Below are 20,676 nucleotides of genomic sequence, written 5' to 3' on the forward strand. Positions count from 1 at the left end.
TTGCTATCCTTACCTCATTATTCCTCTTTGCTTTCCTTATCTCGGTTTTAACCCTACTCGCCAAACTCTATAATAGTCCCGGAGGTGAATTTCGCCACGATTTATCCTTCTACCTATAGCCTTCCTTTGGCCAATCTGTATTTATTTACAAAAACACCGCTATACAGATACAATATATTATAAATAAACAAATCAATGGATATTACTTCTGTCATCTTGAGTCTACAGTAGGAGTATACTGTCCAATCTCCTGAATGTAATACAGTACATGACTGTAATCACTTTTTACATCTTTTGACACTTGTGATGGAGGTGTGGTAGGGGGGCGGGATTAGTGGGTCCCAAGTTAACTGACCTGATGCAATGCCAGGCCCACGCAATATATATAAAGTCCTCTCTTATTTGCAGTGGAGGTGGGGTGGGAGATTAGTGGTCTCATATTACTTGCCTTCTGATGTAATCTCAGGTCACCACATCCATTGTTAGGGTGGGGGATCAGAGCAAAATCACTTCACAGTCAGAGCAAAAGAGCTTTACAGTCACTTAAACAGAGTATAATGTGCACTTTAGTAATTTCCTCTCACTGTAAGGTAAAAAAAAAACACCTATGATGACCGATAAACAATGAGCTCCATTTCTTACACACTTGTAACCAAGAAGAAACATTGGTTGGATGTAGTTCACCAGATGAGTGATGCACTCTATATGCTAACTTGGCGAGTTGGCGGGATGACGAATATCATTAATGCGAGTTTATTTACATAACAAATAGGAAAGTGGCGTTATTATATCAACATTGTTAACGCAAATTATCGCAAATTGGAATATTACAAATAGAGGTTTACCTGTGCTACTGAGATAAGTTTTCCGAGAGTCTAAACTATGTATCTCGTACAGACAGACACTATCGTACATCCCCAGATTGTTTCCAGGTGCTGGGGAAAGTTTTCTGAGAGTCTAAATTACGCATCTCACACGGACAGACACAGAGTTGTATTTATTTATGCAAAGACTAATGTACACATACAATATATTGTAAATAAAGAAGGTATACATACTACTGTATACTACACTTTACTCTACTCACCAGCAGATGCTGTTGTTTTGGGCTTGTGATGCAGGCAGGTCAAAAGGTGATATGATGATACAGAATGACCTGCCACTCTCCTAAGCCAAGTATTACTAACTGTCACTTTCCTCTACCTCCATGAAAGATGAATTGTACACACACTGTAAACTACAGTGGCCTTGCAAGTTTCAAGATTGCTTTGCTCTGGGGACCCAGCGCGGAACTACTGAATCGCAGAACTCACGATGTATGTTTACATGTTAAAGGTTTCTTGGTCATTCTGGCGCTCATACCAAAATCCCTATTGTTTGTCCTTTCAGCCCCTTCACTCCCCCAATTTCAACCAGAAAACAATGCTTTAATTTGACAGAAATAAAGATAATATACTATAGAAATAGAAATAAGAAAAATGAATGGGTAGAAAGGAATTATGTGTAGGGAGGGACAATAGGCAGGTATGGTGGTTGAGGGTGGAATGATTCAGCAAAGATCCCCCTCTGGCAGATTTCCACCAGCCTGACCCCATTAAAATGACAATATGTAATTTCACCATAATTACCACATTATTTAGGTTCATTTGGTGCCAGGTTAATAAAATATTATCGTAAATAATAATCAATTAAAAAAAATACACTCAACCCAGACGATTTATTGTGTAGTATGTATTAAAGTTCCTGGTGATATGTTTAAATGGATTAACAGCTGATCATCCAGCCAGCCAAAGAAGCCATTTACGGTATGTAATATACAATAGAATCCCGGTTATTCAGAATTCATGCAACTGGCAGATTCAACTAACCGGCACCAGAATGAAATAATAATAATAACAAGTCCTCCCAAATTAGCTAGAAATGTAAGTTTGGATACTGCACACAATGAGGATGAGCTGCCATATTCATCGCTATGATAAACAATAAAATCGATACATAGCATATCATAAAATACAATAGCACATATTGCATGGACAAAAAATAGCTCCTTCTACATTCAAACCATCATCTGGGTGACATGACACAGTTCAAGTAGGAGTTACCCGACTGTCTCACAAATGTGTGGCTGCCACAATGGCTGTGTTATGCCATGACATCACATTGGGAAGGAGCGCGACCACACAGTTATAGCCCAGTAACCCACCGCCTTCAAAAACATTCATTTCGGTAAATTTTTCTTGTAACACCGTTCACTTGTAGCAAGTTAAAAATATATTCTTCTAGTGTATTTGTGTGTGCGGAAATTAGCCTTTTTTTTTAGCGATTTTTTTCGTTTGACGTTTTCCGAGAAAAAAAAGTGCCTAAGCGACTAACAAATACACAATAAAACACTAGAAAAACAATAACCAAACCTAACCTATCCTAACCTAACCTGACCTAACTTAACTGACTCTCACCATATGATGGAATCACCTATTTCTTACCTTATTGGCCTGGTTCTTGTTCGTCGTTGCATTCTGGGATTCTTACACAATGCCACATATGTTGGTCTTTGCGATATTTACATTCAGTCTTGCTCTTAGTACACTTTACTGAGGTTGGAAGAACACCATGCGATCGAAAAAATGCTATAGTTTCTTCGTTTTTTTTCCAAAAACTCGCAATCAGCTCCATATACTTTAAGTGACACCCATCGCAGACTTCCATGGTCGGAACTGAACTTGAATTTCAAAATATGAGACCAAAAAGAATACTCGAATTTGATTGGGCCAAAAATTCCGCGAATTAAACCCAAAAACATTTTAATTGGTTTCAAAATAAAAAAGGCTTTTGATTGGCCGCGTGACATGTACAGCAACGCATGGGCAGGATGATTTATGACGGAGACGCAGGAGACACGCAGTGTTGGAGGAGAGGCAGACGATAATGGCAGGATGTTAATGGAAGAAAATATAAAATATTTTGGAAGAGCTATCTCCGTTATTATACATTTCCGCCGGTAATGTAATAGATGAAAATTATCTTATAATTAGACGTCTTATTCGAATATGATAATAGATTAGTGGTAGGAATGAACGGTGCTACAAGAAAATAATACCTTCATTTCCTACATACACACACCCATGCTCTTCATTTTTCTTATTTTATAGTTTTATATAATATTTTCTATATTTCTATGTGACATTAGAGCAGTGTAATGATTTTCCCACATATTTTATAGTTACATTACGAGTAACCTTGATGTGGGTCATGAAAAATTACCTGTGCCCGGGTGAGTTAATGCCCTAAAAAAAAATATATATATATATATATATATATATATATATATATATATACATATATATATATATAAGTAGAAATATATATATATACATATATATATATATATATACAGCATATAAAATAATAAACATGGCTACTAAGCTACTTGAAAACCTTACCAAAGTTGCTAGTGATCCAAAGAAGAAAATAGTTTCCCTGAACAATGTGCACAAGGTTGAAATATTACAGAAACTAGACTGTAGAGTGTCTGTTCATCAACTTTGTCAACTTTATATTTTGCCCCTCTCCCCACTTCGATTTAACAGCATATTGGATTTAACGGTATGGACCAGGTCCTGTTAATGCCGTTAAATTGCGGTTCAACCTGTAGCAACAATGAGTAGAGAGAGGCAAGTACACATAGTCGTTGGCTGTTTAAAACTGAGGCCATCGTGGCGCTACCAAAAGGAAAACAAAGTGACCAGCCAAATCTGCCAGTTTCAAAACTAAACAGCTTAAAATAACCTGCCAACTTTCAATTTCCTGAAAGCCGGATAAATGATCAAGTAGCTGTACTGTATACTGTTCACTTGTATTCTATTGCAAAATAAGAGGTTTATACATTCTACTATTTACTATACCTATATTCTATTGTTAAAAAAAGGCTTACCATTCAGACAATTCAATCACAAACCAATAATAGGTGACAAACTTAGTTGGTTGACATTCACACTCAGCAACCTTCCACAGATACATTAATACAATTTCAATATGATTTAAACAAGAGACAGCTCTTCTTCGAAAAATTACGTTTTATTAATCTGTTCATTTGCTTAAAAGAGATGTTTCTCTAAACATTTATGAGTAATTTTTCAACTAACAATATAAACATACCGGCAAAGCTAGTCCGTTAGGAAGACGACAGTTGCAGTCTGCCAGAGATACACATTTAGCTTCATTAATCATGAAAAATCCAGGTGGACAGGTGTTGGTCTTGAACCTCTCAACACACCCAGGGGCACAGTTATCCTCAGACTGAAAAGCAAGATTTTTTTTCACCATTCAAAAGGTTTTTAAGAAATCTAACTGATCTCTGACATGTTATCATTTCATGATGGCGGAGCTCAGGGAATGGCCATTAGTGACCTGATGGTCTCAAAGTCGAAGCAGATTAAGGAAAGAGAAACTGTTGTGACAGCAAAGTGGATTCACAGCTTGTTACCTCTCCTCAAAGTCAGTGGCTTATGCCCCAGTTCGTCCACCTGTGTGTGACTACTGTACCGAGATCGTTATTACGAGTCATATTCAGATAAGAGAAAACTCTGAAAAAATGGTTCAAGTTCAGAGGTCGAATCTCTGATGGTCTACAGTCCTCTGTTGTTTTTGTATAGGTAGGTAATCTTTCATTACCACAGGAAGATAGTGATCCTGCCTTGCCAGTTAAGAGACAGAGCTTAGAAGTCCTACATATAATGTCCAGTTTCCCCTCTGTAAAAGAGGGTTGGTAACAGGAAGGTGATCCAGCTTTACAACTTGCTTCAAATTTGTCTCATGGAAACCAGGACACCATGTTATCAGGTAATAACAGCTAACCCCCACAAGTGTGAAAATGGTCAGATAACAGTGGCGATGATGATAATACCAATATAATTAACATATACTCTATATTTATTCAAATGAAAAATACTGTATTTATGAGTAGAAACTACTCGCCAGTTTATTGCTGTTTCCTGTATGAGGAAAGCTGGCATGGATACTGAGATTAGAGGCATCAATAATTATCAATAAAGAAATTAGAAGTATCCTATTTTGGGGCCAAAACTTATAAATCAATGTCCCTTATCTTTTAAAAATGTATAACTCCAAAGGAATTAGGTGTTAGGACTGATTTTTAATTATATTAATCTTACAAAACAGCAATCATCCTATACTATACAGACCCTGATTATAAAGTGCCCAAACCTGTTTACTCTCAATGTGTTTGGGCCATATCTGAGAGGTCATAAGCACTGAAAACCAATGAGGAGAGACAGTTGAAAATGAGTGTGATGAAATTAGCTGAAGTTAAAAACATATTAAACAATATGTCTGCTGTTGCCAAATTTAGTAACGAGTGAAACAAATAAGCCAAAACCAAGGCCACTAATACAAGGAAACAGAAAATCACTAGTGACCAACCTTATCTCTATCTGAGTTGTCTCTATGATGAAACTATTACCTCGGATGACTTATCTTTATTAAAAATGAGGCTTCAATGCCTGCACTAGTGAGCACTGAAAATCCTTGAAGTAGGTCTGAGGTTCATGATGCAAAATGAATGTGTACTGTGACAGAAGACTGTAAAGTCCCTGACTTAAGTCTGTAATTTAAGACTTAAGACGATTGTAGAGAGCTGCAAAAATCTCCATATTGAAAGCTCTATTATGAGAAGAAGAATAATCCTCAAAGTAATGTACAGAAGACTCCTGGCAGTACCATTAACACTGGTAATGAAGTACACAGAAGACAGCAAAATAAGTCATTGATGGAATTAGTATTATGAAATATTTCCTGGATCCCTAAGGTCATAAGAAAAGGACCATAATTCCCTAAAGTATGGGGAGCAAATAATCATTATCAAACTCATCCAAGAGGAAAGTATAACAGTTCACATCCACTGGCCAGTCTCTAGTCCTTGACCAACACATTGAGGCTCTAACTTATTCAATCTTTTATTTGTCAATATTAAAATAAATCATTACTTGTGCAGGATGCGTATCTAACAATACAAACAGAAAATAATAAGACAAGACTCAAAATACTAACCTTGCACATCCCATTTTGGCGGAGGACTGAATTATGGTACAAGCATACCCTGTCACAAGGCATTGCACACTGTTCATATGTCATGGAAGGTGGACACTCTGCAATGAATATTATTACAAGAAAGTTTACTTATCATGATTTTTTTATAGAATATCCAGCTAAAAGTTCCTGTTGATCCATAGGCGTGGTTATATATATATATATATATATATATATATATATATATATATATATATATATATATATATATATATATATATATATATATATATATATATATATATATATATATATATATATATTCTCGATTTAATGGAATCCGATATAAAGAATTCTTAATTTAGCAGAAGAAATTTTTCAGCTATTTTTCGCTCGATTTAGTGAACTAGTTCGCTAAATCGAGATTGATTCGATTAATACGCTCACACCTCCGGAGACACCTCAAGACACATGACATGTACATAAAAACATTAGAAACATTATTCACGGCTTACCCTAAACTAGGGGGTTCGGTGTTTGTTTTCAAAATTTTCTATAATTTCCAAACATTTTTCCAATTGATAGCTACACTCTTTGACTTTCTCCTCCACACCACTTCCGTTTTGAGACTCCTGAGACATTTTCGGCATGATGTCTAAGCATAGTAGTTAGTTGGCTGAGTTGTAGACTGAGAGGTAACAGTGAAGAACACACACGGTGGCGGCAGGACACAGACTGAGTGGATGTAAACAAACCCCATGTGCCAAGCGGCTCATTTGGTGCGAAAATAACGGAAGGTTCAATTTAGTGAAAATTTGATGGAATCACACTCAATTTAGTGAGCTAGTTTGCTAAATCGAGTGAAAATAATGGAAAGGTCAACTTTGCAGAAATTTAAATTTAACAACGGGCTCGAATTAGTTCGTTATATAAAAAAGTACCGTGTACACACTATATATATATATATATATATATATATATATATATATATATATATATATCAACGACCTCACCAGCCAGGAACCGAACCCTTGATCTTATGCGTGTGACCAAGGAATGCTACCAACCATGCCACAAGGACACTAAAAGCAATCCTAGACTTTGTTATATTTCACACAAAACCTCCCAGTGGGAGGTTGACAGCGCCATCAGCACGATGAACAGGCTTTGTGTGAAATATAACAAAGTCTAGGATTACTTTTAGTGTTCTTGTGGCATGGATTGTAGCGTTCCCTGGTCACACGCATAAGGTCGAGGGTTCGAGTCCTGGCTGGTGAGGTCATTGAGTATATGTTCAAGTCCGTGTGTTATATGGACTAAAAATGAAATATATATATATATATATATATATATATATATATATATATATATATATATATATATATATATATTGCGCAGTTCAATTCTGGTCACTGTATTACAGAATGAATATGGAATCCTTGGAAAAAATTCTGAGGAGAATGACAAGACTAATCCCGGTCTTCTTTTTTTTTTATTTGGCACACCCCTACATCCTGTGTAAGGTGAAGCGCAGAAGCGTTTACAGCGCCCAACAGGGAAGCATGCTAAGTTCATGCTTGCCTTTATGTCTCATGAGTTAAGGGCATAGAAGCCCGAAGAGTCAAGGGCGTAGAAGCCTGAAGAGTCAATGGTTTATGTCATCAAGTTATTGGAAGCTCCAACAATTTTCCCTGAACATCGAATTCGCAACTTTCGATTTACAACAGGTACCTACATTACTGCTAGGTGAACAGGGACCAATGAGGGCTAGGAAGTATGTCCAAACAACTTTACCACCAGCCCGGGAATCGAACCCGTGACATCTCGCTTGAGAGGCAAGAGCGGTGCTGTTCTACCATCGGCGCCCCATCCCAGGCATTAGGAACCTTGAGTACAGAGACAGGTTAAAGCATCTTAATTTGCACTCCCTCGAGAGACGTAGAGTGAGGGGCGATATGATCGAGGTGTATAAATGGAAATCAGGGCTAAGCAAAGGGGACATTACAAAGGTACTCAAACTATCCAACCAGGAGCGAACTCGTAACAATAGTTTTAAATTAGACAAATTTAGATTTAGGCGCGAAATAGGTAAACATAGCTTCAAACATAGGTTGGATGGATATATAAGCAATAGGGGTTGGGTGTAAATGAGACTGCCCTGTATGGGCCAATAGGCCCGCTGCAGTTTCCTCCATTCTTATGTTCTTATATTCGATAAATCGCCATTCGATAACTCGGGATTTCATATAACTCGGCACCGATATGGCCTCGGAATGTATTATAGTATAACTTGGGAAAAGCCGAGATAAAAAAAAAACTATGGTAAAATCTCGGCATATTTGGCCTCGTGGGTAACACTCGCCGCGTTGCACTCCACGCTTGGTCAGTCTGGTTTTGTTATTGTTGTGGTCAAGAGTGTGCTGGCTCACTCACTATACATTGCACTACAGAGTATCTAGGGCACCAGAATTAATATGTAGCACTCCCTGGTAAAATTTGGTTCCTACGGTATTAACCCATTAACACCCAACAACCTCCGCCATTCATGTCAAGCCAGCCACTGTATGCAAAACGTTTCCACTAGATTTCATTTAATTTACAATTCAATTCATTTAATCTGAATCCCAACATCTGAATCTTCCAGGTATCCCAACTGTGTTCTCTTTGGTAAAAATTTTAATTTAGTCCAACAATCCAAAAGCAAATGAAATCATATATTCGCATGTCTAACACCTGTTTGCTATAACCACTTTTTATAGAAAAAAAAGCTATGATAATAAAATTGACACATAGCATGTCATAAAATACAATAGCACATATTTTATGTACAAAAAATAGCTCCTTCCACACTCAAACCATCATCTAAGACTCTAAGTGATGCTAGAGTTCAGCGAGGCAATCAGGTGACAGTGGAGTCAACCAACTGACTGGTGAGAGTATGACTGGTGAGAGTATGACTGGTGAGAGTAAGACTGGCGAGAGAATGACTAGTGAGAGTATGATTGGTGAGAGTAAGACTGGCGAGAGTAAGACTGGTGAGAGTATGACTGGTGAGAGTATGACTGGTGAGAGTAGGACTGGCGAGAGTATGATTGGTGAGAGCAAGACTGGTGAGAGTAAGACTGTCGAGAGTAAGACTGGCGAGAGTATGACTGGTGAGAGTATGACTGGTGAGAGTATGGTTGGTGGGAGTAAGACTGGTGAGAGTAAGACTGGTGAGAGTAAGACTGGTGAGAGTAAGACTGGTGAGAGTATGACTGGTGAGAGTATGACTGGTGAGAGTATGACTGGTGAGAGTATGGTTGGTGGAGATAAGACTGGTGAGAGTATGACTGGTGAGAGTATGACTGGTGAGAGTAAGACTGAGCGAAAGTATGTGGTGAGTATGATTGGTGAGAGTAAGACTGGTCAGGGATATGACTGGTGAGAGTATGACTGGTGAGAATTATGACTGGTGAGAGTATGACTGGTGAGAGTATGACTTGGCAGGAAGTAAGACTGGTGAGAGTATGACTGGTGAGAGTAAAACTGGTGAGAGTAAGACTGGGAGAGTAAGACTGGTGAGAGTATGACTGGTGAGAGTAAGACTGGTGAGGAGTAAGACTGGTGAGAGTAAGACTGGAGTATGACTGGGAGGTATGACTGGTGAGGAGTATGACTGGTGAGAGTAAGACTGGTGAGGTATGACTGGTGGGAGATATGACTGGTGAGAGTAAGACTGGTGAGAAGTACGTTGGTGAGTGTGATTGGTGGGAGTAACTGGTGAGAGTATGACTGGTGAGAGTATGACTGGTGAGGAGTATGACTGGTGAGTATGACTGGTGAGAGTATGACTGGTAGTAAGACTGGTGAGAGTATGACTGGTGAGGTATGACTGGTGAGATAAGACTGGTGAGAGTATGACTGGTGAGGTATGACTTGGTGAGGAGTAAGACTGGTGAGACTAAGACTGGTGAGAGTATGACTGGTGAGAGTATGACTGGTGAGAGTATGACTGGTGAGAGTAAGACTGGTGAGAGTATGACTGGTGAGAGTATGACTGAGAGAGTAAGACTGGTGAGAAGTAAGACTGGTGAGAGGAGACTGGTGAGGCGACTAGGAGAGTAAGACTGGTGAGAGTATGACTGGTGAGAGTAAGACTGGTGAGAGTATGACTGGTGAGAGTATGACTGGTGAGAGTAAGACTGGTGAGAGAGTAAGACTGAGGAGAGTATGACTGGTGAGAGTATGACTGGTGAGAGTAAGACTGGTGAGAGAAGGACTGGTGAGAGTAAGACTGGGAGAGTGCGACTGGTGAGAGTATGACTGGTGAGAGTATGACTGGTGAGAGTAAGACTGGGGAGAGTATGACTGGTGAGAGTGATGACAGGAGAGTATGACTGAGAGAGTAAGACTGGTGAGAGAGTATGACTGGTGAGAGTATGACTGGTGAGAGTAAGACTGAGGAGAGTATGACTGGTGAGAGTAAGACTGGTGAGAGTATGACTGGTGAGTAAGACTGGTGAGAGTATGACTGGTGAGAGTAAGACTGGTAGAGTATGACTGGTGAGAGTAAGACTGGTGAGTATGACTGGTGAGAGTATGACTGAGAGAGTAAGACTGAGAGTAAGACTGGTGAGTATGACTGGTGAGAGAGGTATGACTGGTGAGAGTAAGACTGGTGAGAGTATGACTGGTGAGAGTATGACTGGTGAGAGTAAGACTGGTGAGAAGAAGGACTGGTGAGAGTATGACTGGTGAGAGTAAGATCAGAGAGTATGACTGTGAGAGTATGACTGTGGGAGTAAGACTGGTGAGAGTAAGACTGAGGGAGTAAGATCAGAGAGTATGACTGGTGAGAGTATGACTGGTGAGAGTAAGACTGGTGGAGAGTGGATGATGAGAGTAAGACTGGTGAGAGTATGACTGGTGAGAGTATGACTGGTGAGAGTATGACTGGTGAGAGGAAGACTGGTGAGTAAGACTGGTGAGAGTATGATTGGTGAGAGGCGACTGGTGAGAGTATGACTGGTGAGAGTATGACTGGTGAGAGTAAGACTGGTGAGAGTATGACTGGTGAGAGTAAGACTGGTGAGAGTATGACTGGTGAGAGTAAGACTGTGAGAGAATGACTGGTGAGAGTATGACTGGTGAGAGTAAGACTGGCGAGAGTAAGACTGGTGAGAGTAAGACTGGTGAGAGTGAGGACTGGTGAGAGTATGACTGTGAGAGTATGACTGGTGAGGAGGCGACTGGTAGGAGTAAGACTGGTGAGAGCATGATTGGTGAGAGGCGACTGGTGAGACTAAGACTGGTGAGAGTATGACTGGTGGAGAGTATGACTGGTGAGAGTAAGACTGGTGAGAGTACATTTGGTGAGAGTATGACTGGTGAGACTAAGACTGGTGAGAGTAGGACTGGTGAGTATGACTGGTGAGAGTAAGACTGGCGAGAGTATGACTGGTGAGAGTAAGACTGGTGAGAGTAAGACTGGTGAGAGTATGACTGGTGAGAGTATGACTGGTGAGAGTAAGACTGGTGAGAGTATGACTGGTGAGAGATGACTGGTGAGAGTAAGACTGGTGAGAGTATGATCAGGAGGTAAGGGAGGCAGACTGGTGAGAGTAAGACTGGTGAGAGTAAGACTGGTGAGAGAAGGATGAAGAGAGTATGACTGGTGAGAGTAAGACTGGTGGAGGCATGACTGTGAGAGGAAGACTGTGAGAGTATGATTGGTGGAGAGTAAGACTGGTAGAGGGCGACTGGTGAGAGAAAGGACTGGGAGAGAAGGATTGGTGAGAGTAAGACTGGTGAGAGGGCGACTGGTGAGAGAAGGACTGGTGAGAGTAAGACTGGTGAGTAAGACTGGTGAGTATGACTGGTGAGAGTAAGACTTGAGAGTATGACTGGTGAGAGTAAGACTGGTGAGAGTATGACTGGTGAGAGCAAGACTGGAGAGAGGAGACTGGTGAGAGTAAGACTAGTGGGAGAGAAGGACTGGTGAGAGTAAGACTGGTGAGAGTAAGACTGGTGAGAGAAGGACTAGGAGAGTAAGACTGGTGAGAGGCGACCAGAGAGGTGAAGAGAGCACGGTGAGAGGCGACTGAGAGTAAGACAGAGAGAAGGACTGGGAGAGGACTGGCAGAGTGGCGACTTGGTGAGAGTAAGACTGGTGAGAGAGAGACTGGTGAGAGCAAGACTGGTGAGAGGCGACTGGTAGGAAGGACTGGTGAGAGGCGACTGGTGAGAGCGACTGGTGAGAGTAAGACTGGTGAGAGTATGACTGGTGAGAGGCGACTCGAGAGTAAGACGAGAGTATGACTGGTGAGAGTAAGACTGGGAGAGTATGACTGGTGAGAGTAGGACTGGAGAGGTGACTGGTGAGAGTAAGACTGGTGAGAGTATGACTGGTGAGAGGCGAGATGTGAGAGGTGACAGGAGAGTATGACTGGTGAGAGAGTAAGACTGGTGAGAAGTGGTGACAGGAGGCGACTGGTGAGAGGCGACTGAGAGAGTAAGACTGGTGAGAAGGACTGGTGAGAGTAAGGACTGGTGAGAGGCGACTGTGAGAGAAGATCAGGAGAGGCGACTTCAGAGAGTATGACTGGTGAGAGTAAGAGACCAGGAGAGGCGGACAGGAGAGGAAGACTGGAGAGGCGATTGAGAGGCGGGACTGGTGAGAGTATGACTGGTGAGAGTAAGACTGGTGAGCATGACTGGTGAGAGCAAGACTGGTGAGAGTAAGACTGGTGAGAGTATGACTGGGAGAGTAAGGGGTGAGAGTAAGACTGGTGGGAGAGTAAGGACTGGTGAGAGTAAGACTGGTGAGAGAAGGACTGGTGAGAGCAAGAGACTGGAGTGGAGAATGACTGAGGAGAGTATGACTGGTGAGAGTAAGACTGGTGAGAGTAAGACTGGTGAGAGTAAGATCATGAGAGGCGACTGGTGAGAGTATGACTGGTGAGAGTAAGGACTGGTGAGAGTATGACTGTGAGAGTAAGACTGGTGAGAGTGGGCACTGGTGAGAGGATGACTGGTGAGAGTAAGACTGGTGAGAGTATGACTGGTGAGAGGCGATTGGTGAGAGGATCAGAGAGATGACGAGAGTAAGACTGGTGAGAGCAAGACTGGTGAGAGGCGGACTGGTGAGAGCAGATGTGAGAGCACTGTGAGAGGGCACTGGCGGTGAGGCACTGGTGAGAGGCACTGAGTGAGTGCAGGCGACTGGTGAGAGAAGAGACTGGTGAGGACTGGTGAGGCATGACTGGAGAGTGGGCACTGGTGAGAGTGCGACTGGTGGAGGCGCGATGGTGAGAGGCACTGGTGAGAGCAGACTGGTGAGAGAAGCACTGGTGAGAGTAAGACTGGTGAGAGTAAGACTGGTGAGGACTGGTGAGAGGACTGATGAGAGTAAGACTGGTGAGAGGGGACTGGTGAGAGGATCTGGTGAGAGGCACTGGTGAGAGGGACTGGTGAGAGTAAGACTGGTGAGTAAGACTGGTGAGAGTAAGACTGGTGAGAGTAAGACTGGTGAGAGTATGACTGGTGACAGTGACTGGTGAGAGTAAGACTGTGAGAGCATGACTGGTGAGAGCAGACTGGTGGAGAGTAAGACTGGTGAGAGTATGACTGGTGAGAGTAAGACTGGTGGAGAGGCACGTGAGTATGACTGGTGAGAGTAAGACTGGTGAGAGTGGGCGACTGGTGAGAGGCACTGGTGAGAGTATGACTGGTGAGAGGGATTGTGAGAGGGACTGGTGAGAGTAAGCATCTGGTGAGAGTAAGACTGGTGAGAGGTGACTGGTGAGAGGCGATCAGAGGGACTGGTGAGGTAAGACTGGTGAGAGTAAGACTGATGAGTGGGTGACTGGTGAGGCACTGGTGAGAGGGGTGACTGGTGAGAGTATGACTGGTGAGAGTGACTGCAGAGTAAGACTGGTGAGAGTATGACTGGAGAGGCACTGGTGAGTAAGACTGGTGAGAGTAAGACTGGTGAGAGTAGGACTGGTGAGAAGGGACTGGTGAGAGTAAGACTGGTGAGAGTAAGACTGGTGAGTATGACTGGTGAGAGTAAGACTGGTGAGAGTAAGACTGGTGAGAGTATGACTGGTGAGAGTGGGCACTGTGAGAGGTCAGGAGAGTGACTGTGAGGCAGACTGGTGAGAGTATGACTGGTGAGTATGACTGTGAGAGGGCACTGGTGAGAGGACTGGTGAGAGGGGCACTGGCGAGAGGCACTGGTGAGAGTGGGCACTGGTGGGGAGAGTGGGCACTGGTGAGGCACTGGTGAGAGTAAGACTGGTGAGAGAAGGTGACTGGTGAGGCATCTGGTGAGAGTAAGACTGGTGAGAGGCACTGGTGAGAGTAAGACTGTGAGAGTAAGACTGGTGAGTGGGGACTGGTGAGAGTAAGGACAGTGAGAGTAAGACTGGTGAGAGTAAGACTGGTGAGAGTATGACTGTGAGAGGACTGGTGAGAGGGACTGGTGAGAGTATGACTGGTGAGAGTAAGGACTGGTGAGAGTAAGACTGGTGAGAGTAAGACTGGTGAGTAAGACTGGTGAGAAGACTGGTGAGAGCAAGACTGGAGTAAGACTGGTGAAGACTGGTGAGAGTAAGGACTGGTGAGAGTATGACTGAGAAGACTGGTGAGAGTAAGACTGGTGAGAGTAGACTGGAAGACTGGAAGACTGGTGAGATGGACTGGTGAGAGTAAGACTGGTGAGTAAGACTGGTGGAGTATGGACTGGGAGTAAGACTGGTGGAGTAGACTGGTAGGACTGGAAGACTGATGAGTAATGACTGGTGAGAGTAAGAGCTGGTGAGAGTAAGACTGGTGGAGATGGCGAGTGAGTAAGACTGGTGAGGAAGGACTGGTGAGCATGACTGGTGAGCAAGACCGCTGAGAGCAAGACTGGTGAGAGAAGACTGGTGAGAGTAAGACTGGTGAGAATAAAGACTGGTGAGAGTAAGACTGGTGAGGAGTAAGACTGGTGAGAGCATTGGTGAGAGGTGGTGACTGGTGAGAGTAAGACTGGTGAGAGTAAGACTGGTGAGAGGCTGACTGGTGAGAATGACTAGTGAGTGACTGGTGAGAGTATGCACTGGTGAGAGTAGATTGGTGAGAGGACTAGTGAAGGGGCACTGGTGAGTGGGCACTGGATGAGGCAGACTGGTGAGAGGGGCACTGGTGAGAGTAAGACTGGTGGAGAGTAAGACTGGTGAGAGTGACTGGTGAGAGCATGACTGGTGAGAAGACTGGTGAGAGTAAGACTGGTGAGAGGCTGACAGAGAGTAAGACTGGTGAGAGGTGACTATGAGAGTAGACTGGTGAGAGGTGACTGATGGGCACTGGTGAAGAGGCACTGGCAGGACTGGTGAGAAAAGACTGGTGAGAGGACTGGTGAGAGTACTGGTGAGTAAGACTGGTGAGAGTATGACTGGTGAGGATGGACTGAGTGAGCACTGGTGAGGGACTGTGAGAGGCGACTGGTGAGAGTATGACTGGAGAGGCACTGGTGAGAGTGCACTGAGGGCACTGGTGAGAGGCGACTGGCGAGGAACTGGTGAGAGCATGACTGAGGGCACTGGTGAGAGTATGACTGGTGAGAGTATGACTGGTGAGAGTATGATTGGTGAGCACTGGTGAGGCATGACTGGTCAGGAGCAAGACTGGTGAGAGTGACTGGTGAGAGTAAGACTGGTGAGAGTATAACTGGTGAGAGGGACTGGTGAGAGTAAGACTGGTGAGAGTAAGACTGGCAGAGGCACTGGTGAGAGTGAGACTGGTGAGAGTAAGACTGGCGAGAGTGAGGACTGGTGAGAGTAAGACTGGTGAGAAGACTGGAGAGTATGACTGGTGAGAGTAAGACTGGTGAGAGTAAGACTGGTGAGGAGGCGACTGGTGAGGACTGAGGCTGACTGGTGAGAGGGGGAGTGGTGAGAGGCACTGGTGAGAGTGATGGACTGGTGAGAGGGGCACTGGTGAGAGTATGGTGAGAGTATGTCTGGTGAGGGCATGACTGTGAGAGTGGGGTGACTGGTGAGAGTAAGACTGGTGAGAGGCACTGGTGAGAGTAAGACTGGTGAGAGTAAGACTGGTGAGGAGGGACGGTGAGGAGACGGGAGTAAGACTGAGAGGGGCACTGGTGAGCATGACTGGTGAGAGTGAGGACTGGTGAGAATAAGACTGGTGAGAGTAAGATGGTGAGAGGGGTGACTGGTGAGAGTATGATTGGAGAGAGTACCTGGTGAGAGAGTAAGACTGGTGAGAAGACTGGATGGACTGGTGGAGTAAGACTGGTGGAGTAAGACTGGTGAGAAGACTGTGGAAGACTGGTGAGAGTAAGACTGGTGAGTAAGACTGGTGGAGAGTAAGACTGGTGAGTATGACTGGTGGAGTAAGACTGGGAGAGAGAGGTGAGAAGGACTGGTGAGAGAAGACTGGAGGGTGACTGGTGAGAGTAAGACTGGTGAGTAAGACTGGAAAAGACTGGTGACTGGTGGATGGAAGGGCAGACTGGTGAGAGTAAGACTGGTGAGAGAGTATGACTGGTGAGAAAGTAAGACTGGTGAGAGCAAGACTGGTAATAAGACTGATGAGAGTATGACTGAGAGTAAGACTGGTGAGAGGCGACTGGTGAGAGTAGACTGGTGAGAGAAGACTGGTGGGAGACTGGTGAGAGTATGACTGGTGAGAGGCACTGGTGAGAGGGACTGGTGAGAGGCACTGGTGAGAGTATGACTGGTGAGAATGACTGGTGAGAGGGGACTGGTGAGAGTAAGACTGGTGAGAGTAAGACTGGTGAGAGGACTGGTGAGTAAGACTGGTGAGAGTATGACTGGTGGAGAGTAAGACTGGTGAGAGTAAGACTGGTGAGAGTATGACTGGTGAGAGTAAGACTGGTGAGTAAGACTGGTGAGGCATGACTGGTGAGGCGACTGGTAGAGGCACTGGTGAGAGTGGGTGACTGGGAGGCACTGGTGAGAGTGGGACTGGTGAGAGTGGACTGGTGAGGAGGCACTGGTGAGTAAGACTGGTGAGAGGCGACTGGGAGAGTAAGACTGGAGATGACTGGTGAGAAGACTGGTGAGTAAGACTGGTGAGTAAGACTGGTGGAGTAAGACTGGTGAGGAGTAAGACTGGTGAGAGTAAGGACTGGTGAGAGTAAGACTGGAGAGTATGACTGGTGAGAGACGGAAGACTGGTGAGTAAGACTGGTGAGTAAGACTGGTGAGTAAGACTGGTGAGAGTATGACTGGTGAGAGTAAGACTGGTGAAGACTGGTGAGTAAGACTGGTGAAGGACTGTGAGTAGGTGAAGACTGGTGAGAAGACTGGTGAGAGAGTAGACTGGATGAGTATGACTGGTGAGAAGTGAAGACTGGTGAGAGTATGAGCAAGACTGGAGGGACTGGTGGAGGCAGACTGGTGAGAGTAAGACTGGGAGTACTGGTGAGAGTGACTGGTGAGAGTAAGACTGTGAGAGTTGACTGGTGAAGCACTGGTGAGAGGCATCTGGTGAGAGTAAGGCTGGTGAGAGAAGACTGGTGAGGCACTGGTGAGAGTGAGACTGGTGAGGGCGATGTGAGTATGACTGGTGGGAGGGAGAGGACTGGTGAGCAGGGACTGGTGAGAGTGGGACTGGTGAGAGGCACTGGTGAGAGTAAGACTGGTGAGAGTGGGACTGGTGAGAGGCACTGGTGAGAGTATGACTGGTGAGAGTAAGACTGGTGAGCAAGACTGGTGAGAGTAAGACTGGTGAGAGTAAGACTGGTGAGACAGGGACTGGTGAGAATGGGACTGGTGAGAGTATGACTGGTGAGAGTAAGACTGGTGAGGGATGACTGGTGAGAGCAAGACTGGTGAGGCACTGGTGAGGGGACTGGTGAGAGGACTGGTGAGGCATGACTGGTGAGTGGGCACTGGTGAGAGGCATGGTGAGAGTATGATTGGTGAGAGTAAGACTGGTGAGAGGGACTGGTGAGAGTAAGACTGGTGAGAGTGGGGACTGGTGAGAGGACTGGTGAGAGTAAGACTGGTGAGAGGCACTGGTGAGAGTGGGACTGGTGGAGAGGATGACTGGTGAGAGTAAGACTGGTGGAGTGGGACTGGTGAGGTATGACTGGTGAGCAAGACTGGTGAGAGTAGGACTGGTGAGAGTAAGACTGGTGAGAGGCTGACTGGTGAGAGGGGACTGGTGAGGCATGAGCTGGTGAGAGGGACTGGTGAGAGGCACTGGTGAGAGCAAGGACTGGTGAGAGTATGACTGGTGAGAGGATCAGTGAGGCTGGATGAGGGACTGGTGAGAGCAAGACTGGTGAGAGGCGACTGGTGAGGGGACTGGTGAGAGTGGGGTGAGACTGGTGAGAGTAAGACTGGTGGAGAGTGCAGACTGGTGAGAGTATGACTGGTGAGAGTAAGACTGGTGAGAGTAAGACTGGTGAGAGTATGACTGGTGAGAGTGGGGCGACTGGTGAGAGTAAGACTGATGAGAGTATGACTGGTGGGAGTAAGACTGATGAGAGTATGACTGGTGAGAGTAAGACTGATGAGAGTATGACTGGTGGGAGTAAGACTGATGAGAGTATGACTGGTGAGAGTATGACTGGTGAGAGTAAGACTGCTGAGAGCAAGACTGCTGAGAGTAAGACTGATGAGAGTAAGACTGGTGAGAGTATGACTGGTGAGAGTAAGACTGCTGAGAGCAAGACTGGTGAGAGTAAGACTGATGAGAGTATGACTGGTGAGAGTATGACTGGTGAGAGTATGACTGGTGAGAGTATGACTGGTGAGAAATGTGACTGGTGAGAGTAAAGACTGATGAGAGTATGACTGGTGAGAATGAAAGACTGGTGAGAGTAAGACTGGTGAAGTATGATTGGTGGTGAGAACCAAGACGCTGGGTGAGAGTAAAGACTGGTGAGAGTATGATGACTGGTGAGGAGTAAGACTGATGAGAGTATGACTGGTGAGAGTAAGACTGGTGAGAGTATGACTCGTGAGAGTAAAGACTGATGAAATATGACTGGTGAGAGTATGACTGGTGAGAGTAAGACTGGTGAGAGTATGATTGGTGAGAGTAAGATTGGTGAGAGTAAGACTGGTGAGAGTAAGACTGATGAGAGTATGATTGGTGAGAGTAAGACTGGTGAGAGTATGATTGGTGAGAGTAAGATTGGTGAGAGTAAGAATGGTGAGAGTAAGACTGGTGAGAGTATGACTGGTGAGAGTATGAGTGGTGAGAGTATGACTGGTGAGAGTAAGACTGGTGAGAGTATGACTGGTGAGAGTATGACTGGTGAGAGTATGACTGGTGAGAGTAAGACTGATGAGAGTATGATTGGTGGGAGTAAGACTGGTGAGAGTATGATTGGTGGGAGTAAGACTGGTGAGAGTATGACTGATGAGAGTATGACTGGTGAGAGTAAGACTGATGAGAGTATGATTGGTGGGAGTAAGACTGGTGAGAGTATGATTGGTGGGAGTAAGACTGGTGAGAGTATGATTGGTGGGAGTAAGACTGGTGAGAGTATGAGTGGTGAGAGTATGACTGGTGAGAGTAAGACTGGTGAGAGTATGACTGGTGAGAGTATGACTGGTGAGAGTATGACTGGTGAGAGTAAGACTGGTGAGAGTATGATTGGTGAGAGTAAGATTGGTGAGAGTAAGACTGGTGAGAGTAAGACTGATGAGAGTATGATTGGTGAGAGTAAGACTGGTGAGAGTATGATTGGTGAGAGTAAGATTGGTGAGAGTAAGAATGGTGAGAGTAAGACTGACTGGTGAGAGTATGACTGGTGAGAGTATGACTGGTGAGAGTAAGACTGGTGAGAGTATGACTGGTGAGAGTATGACTGGTGAGAGTATGACTGGTGAGAGTAAGACTGATGAGAGTATGATTGGTGGGAGTAAGACTGGTGAGAGTATGATTGGTGGGAGTAAGACTGGTGAGAGTATGATTGGTGGGAGTAAGACTGGTGAGAGTATGAGTGGTGAGAGTATGACTGGTGAGAGTAAGACTGGTGAGAGTATGACTGGTGAGAGTATGACTGGTGAGAGTAAGACTGGTGAGAATAAGATTGGTGAGAGTAAGACTGGTGAGAATAAGACTGATGAGAGTAAGACTGATGAGAGTAAGACTGGTGAGAGTAAGATGGGCAAGAGTAAGACTTAGAAGAGTAAGAGGACTGAGGTGCAAGAGTAAGGAATGACTAAAAGTGAAGTAGTATGCAATGTAGATGAGTGTGTTTTATAATGTAGAGAGCAGTGTCGTAAGGTAATGGTCCAAACATGAACAGAGAAACCAAAGAGAGAGTGTAGCATGGGAGGATAACAAATACTTAAACAGAATGTGTGTGTGTGTGTGTGTGTGTGTGTGTGTGTGTGTGTGTGTGTGTGTGTGTGTGCAGTAGCCTGACAGTGTAAGACAACTGACAAGTGAAGTTGTAATGACACATCACATGAAGAAAGGGCAGGATATTGTATCTCATATAGCAGGGATTGTGTTGAACCATCTCATCTTATAGATAAAGATACAACTAATTATACCTTCCCTTCAGAAAGGTCTGATAAAGTTACTGTTTATATTAATCTCAAGAAATAATTCTAGATAATGAAAGCTCCTGTTCAGCTAAATTACTTTTTTTACTTT

At 44.2% G+C, this 20,676-nt stretch overlaps 1 protein-coding gene across 1 annotated transcript in view; it reads right to left on the reverse strand.

Annotated features, from left to right (window-relative positions):
- The window catches only part of LOC121859369, a 532,182-nt gene that overhangs the window by 195,328 nt on the left and 316,178 nt on the right, over positions 1–20,676 (reverse strand). Inside the window, exons 54-55 of the mRNA XM_042356146.1 lie at positions 6,067–6,164; positions 4,156–4,296 (exon numbers count right to left, since the gene is read on the reverse strand). Of these exons, the coding sequence (XP_042212080.1) occupies positions 4,156–4,296; positions 6,067–6,164 (239 nt within the window). The remainder of the gene's footprint in view (positions 1–4,155; positions 4,297–6,066; positions 6,165–20,676) is intronic.

The sequence above is a fragment of the Homarus americanus genome, unplaced genomic scaffold (genome assembly GCF_018991925.1).
Source record: "Homarus americanus isolate GMGI-L3 unplaced genomic scaffold, GMGI_Hamer_2.0 scaffold7626, whole genome shotgun sequence".
Taxonomy (NCBI): Eukaryota; Metazoa; Arthropoda; class Malacostraca; order Decapoda; family Nephropidae; genus Homarus; species Homarus americanus.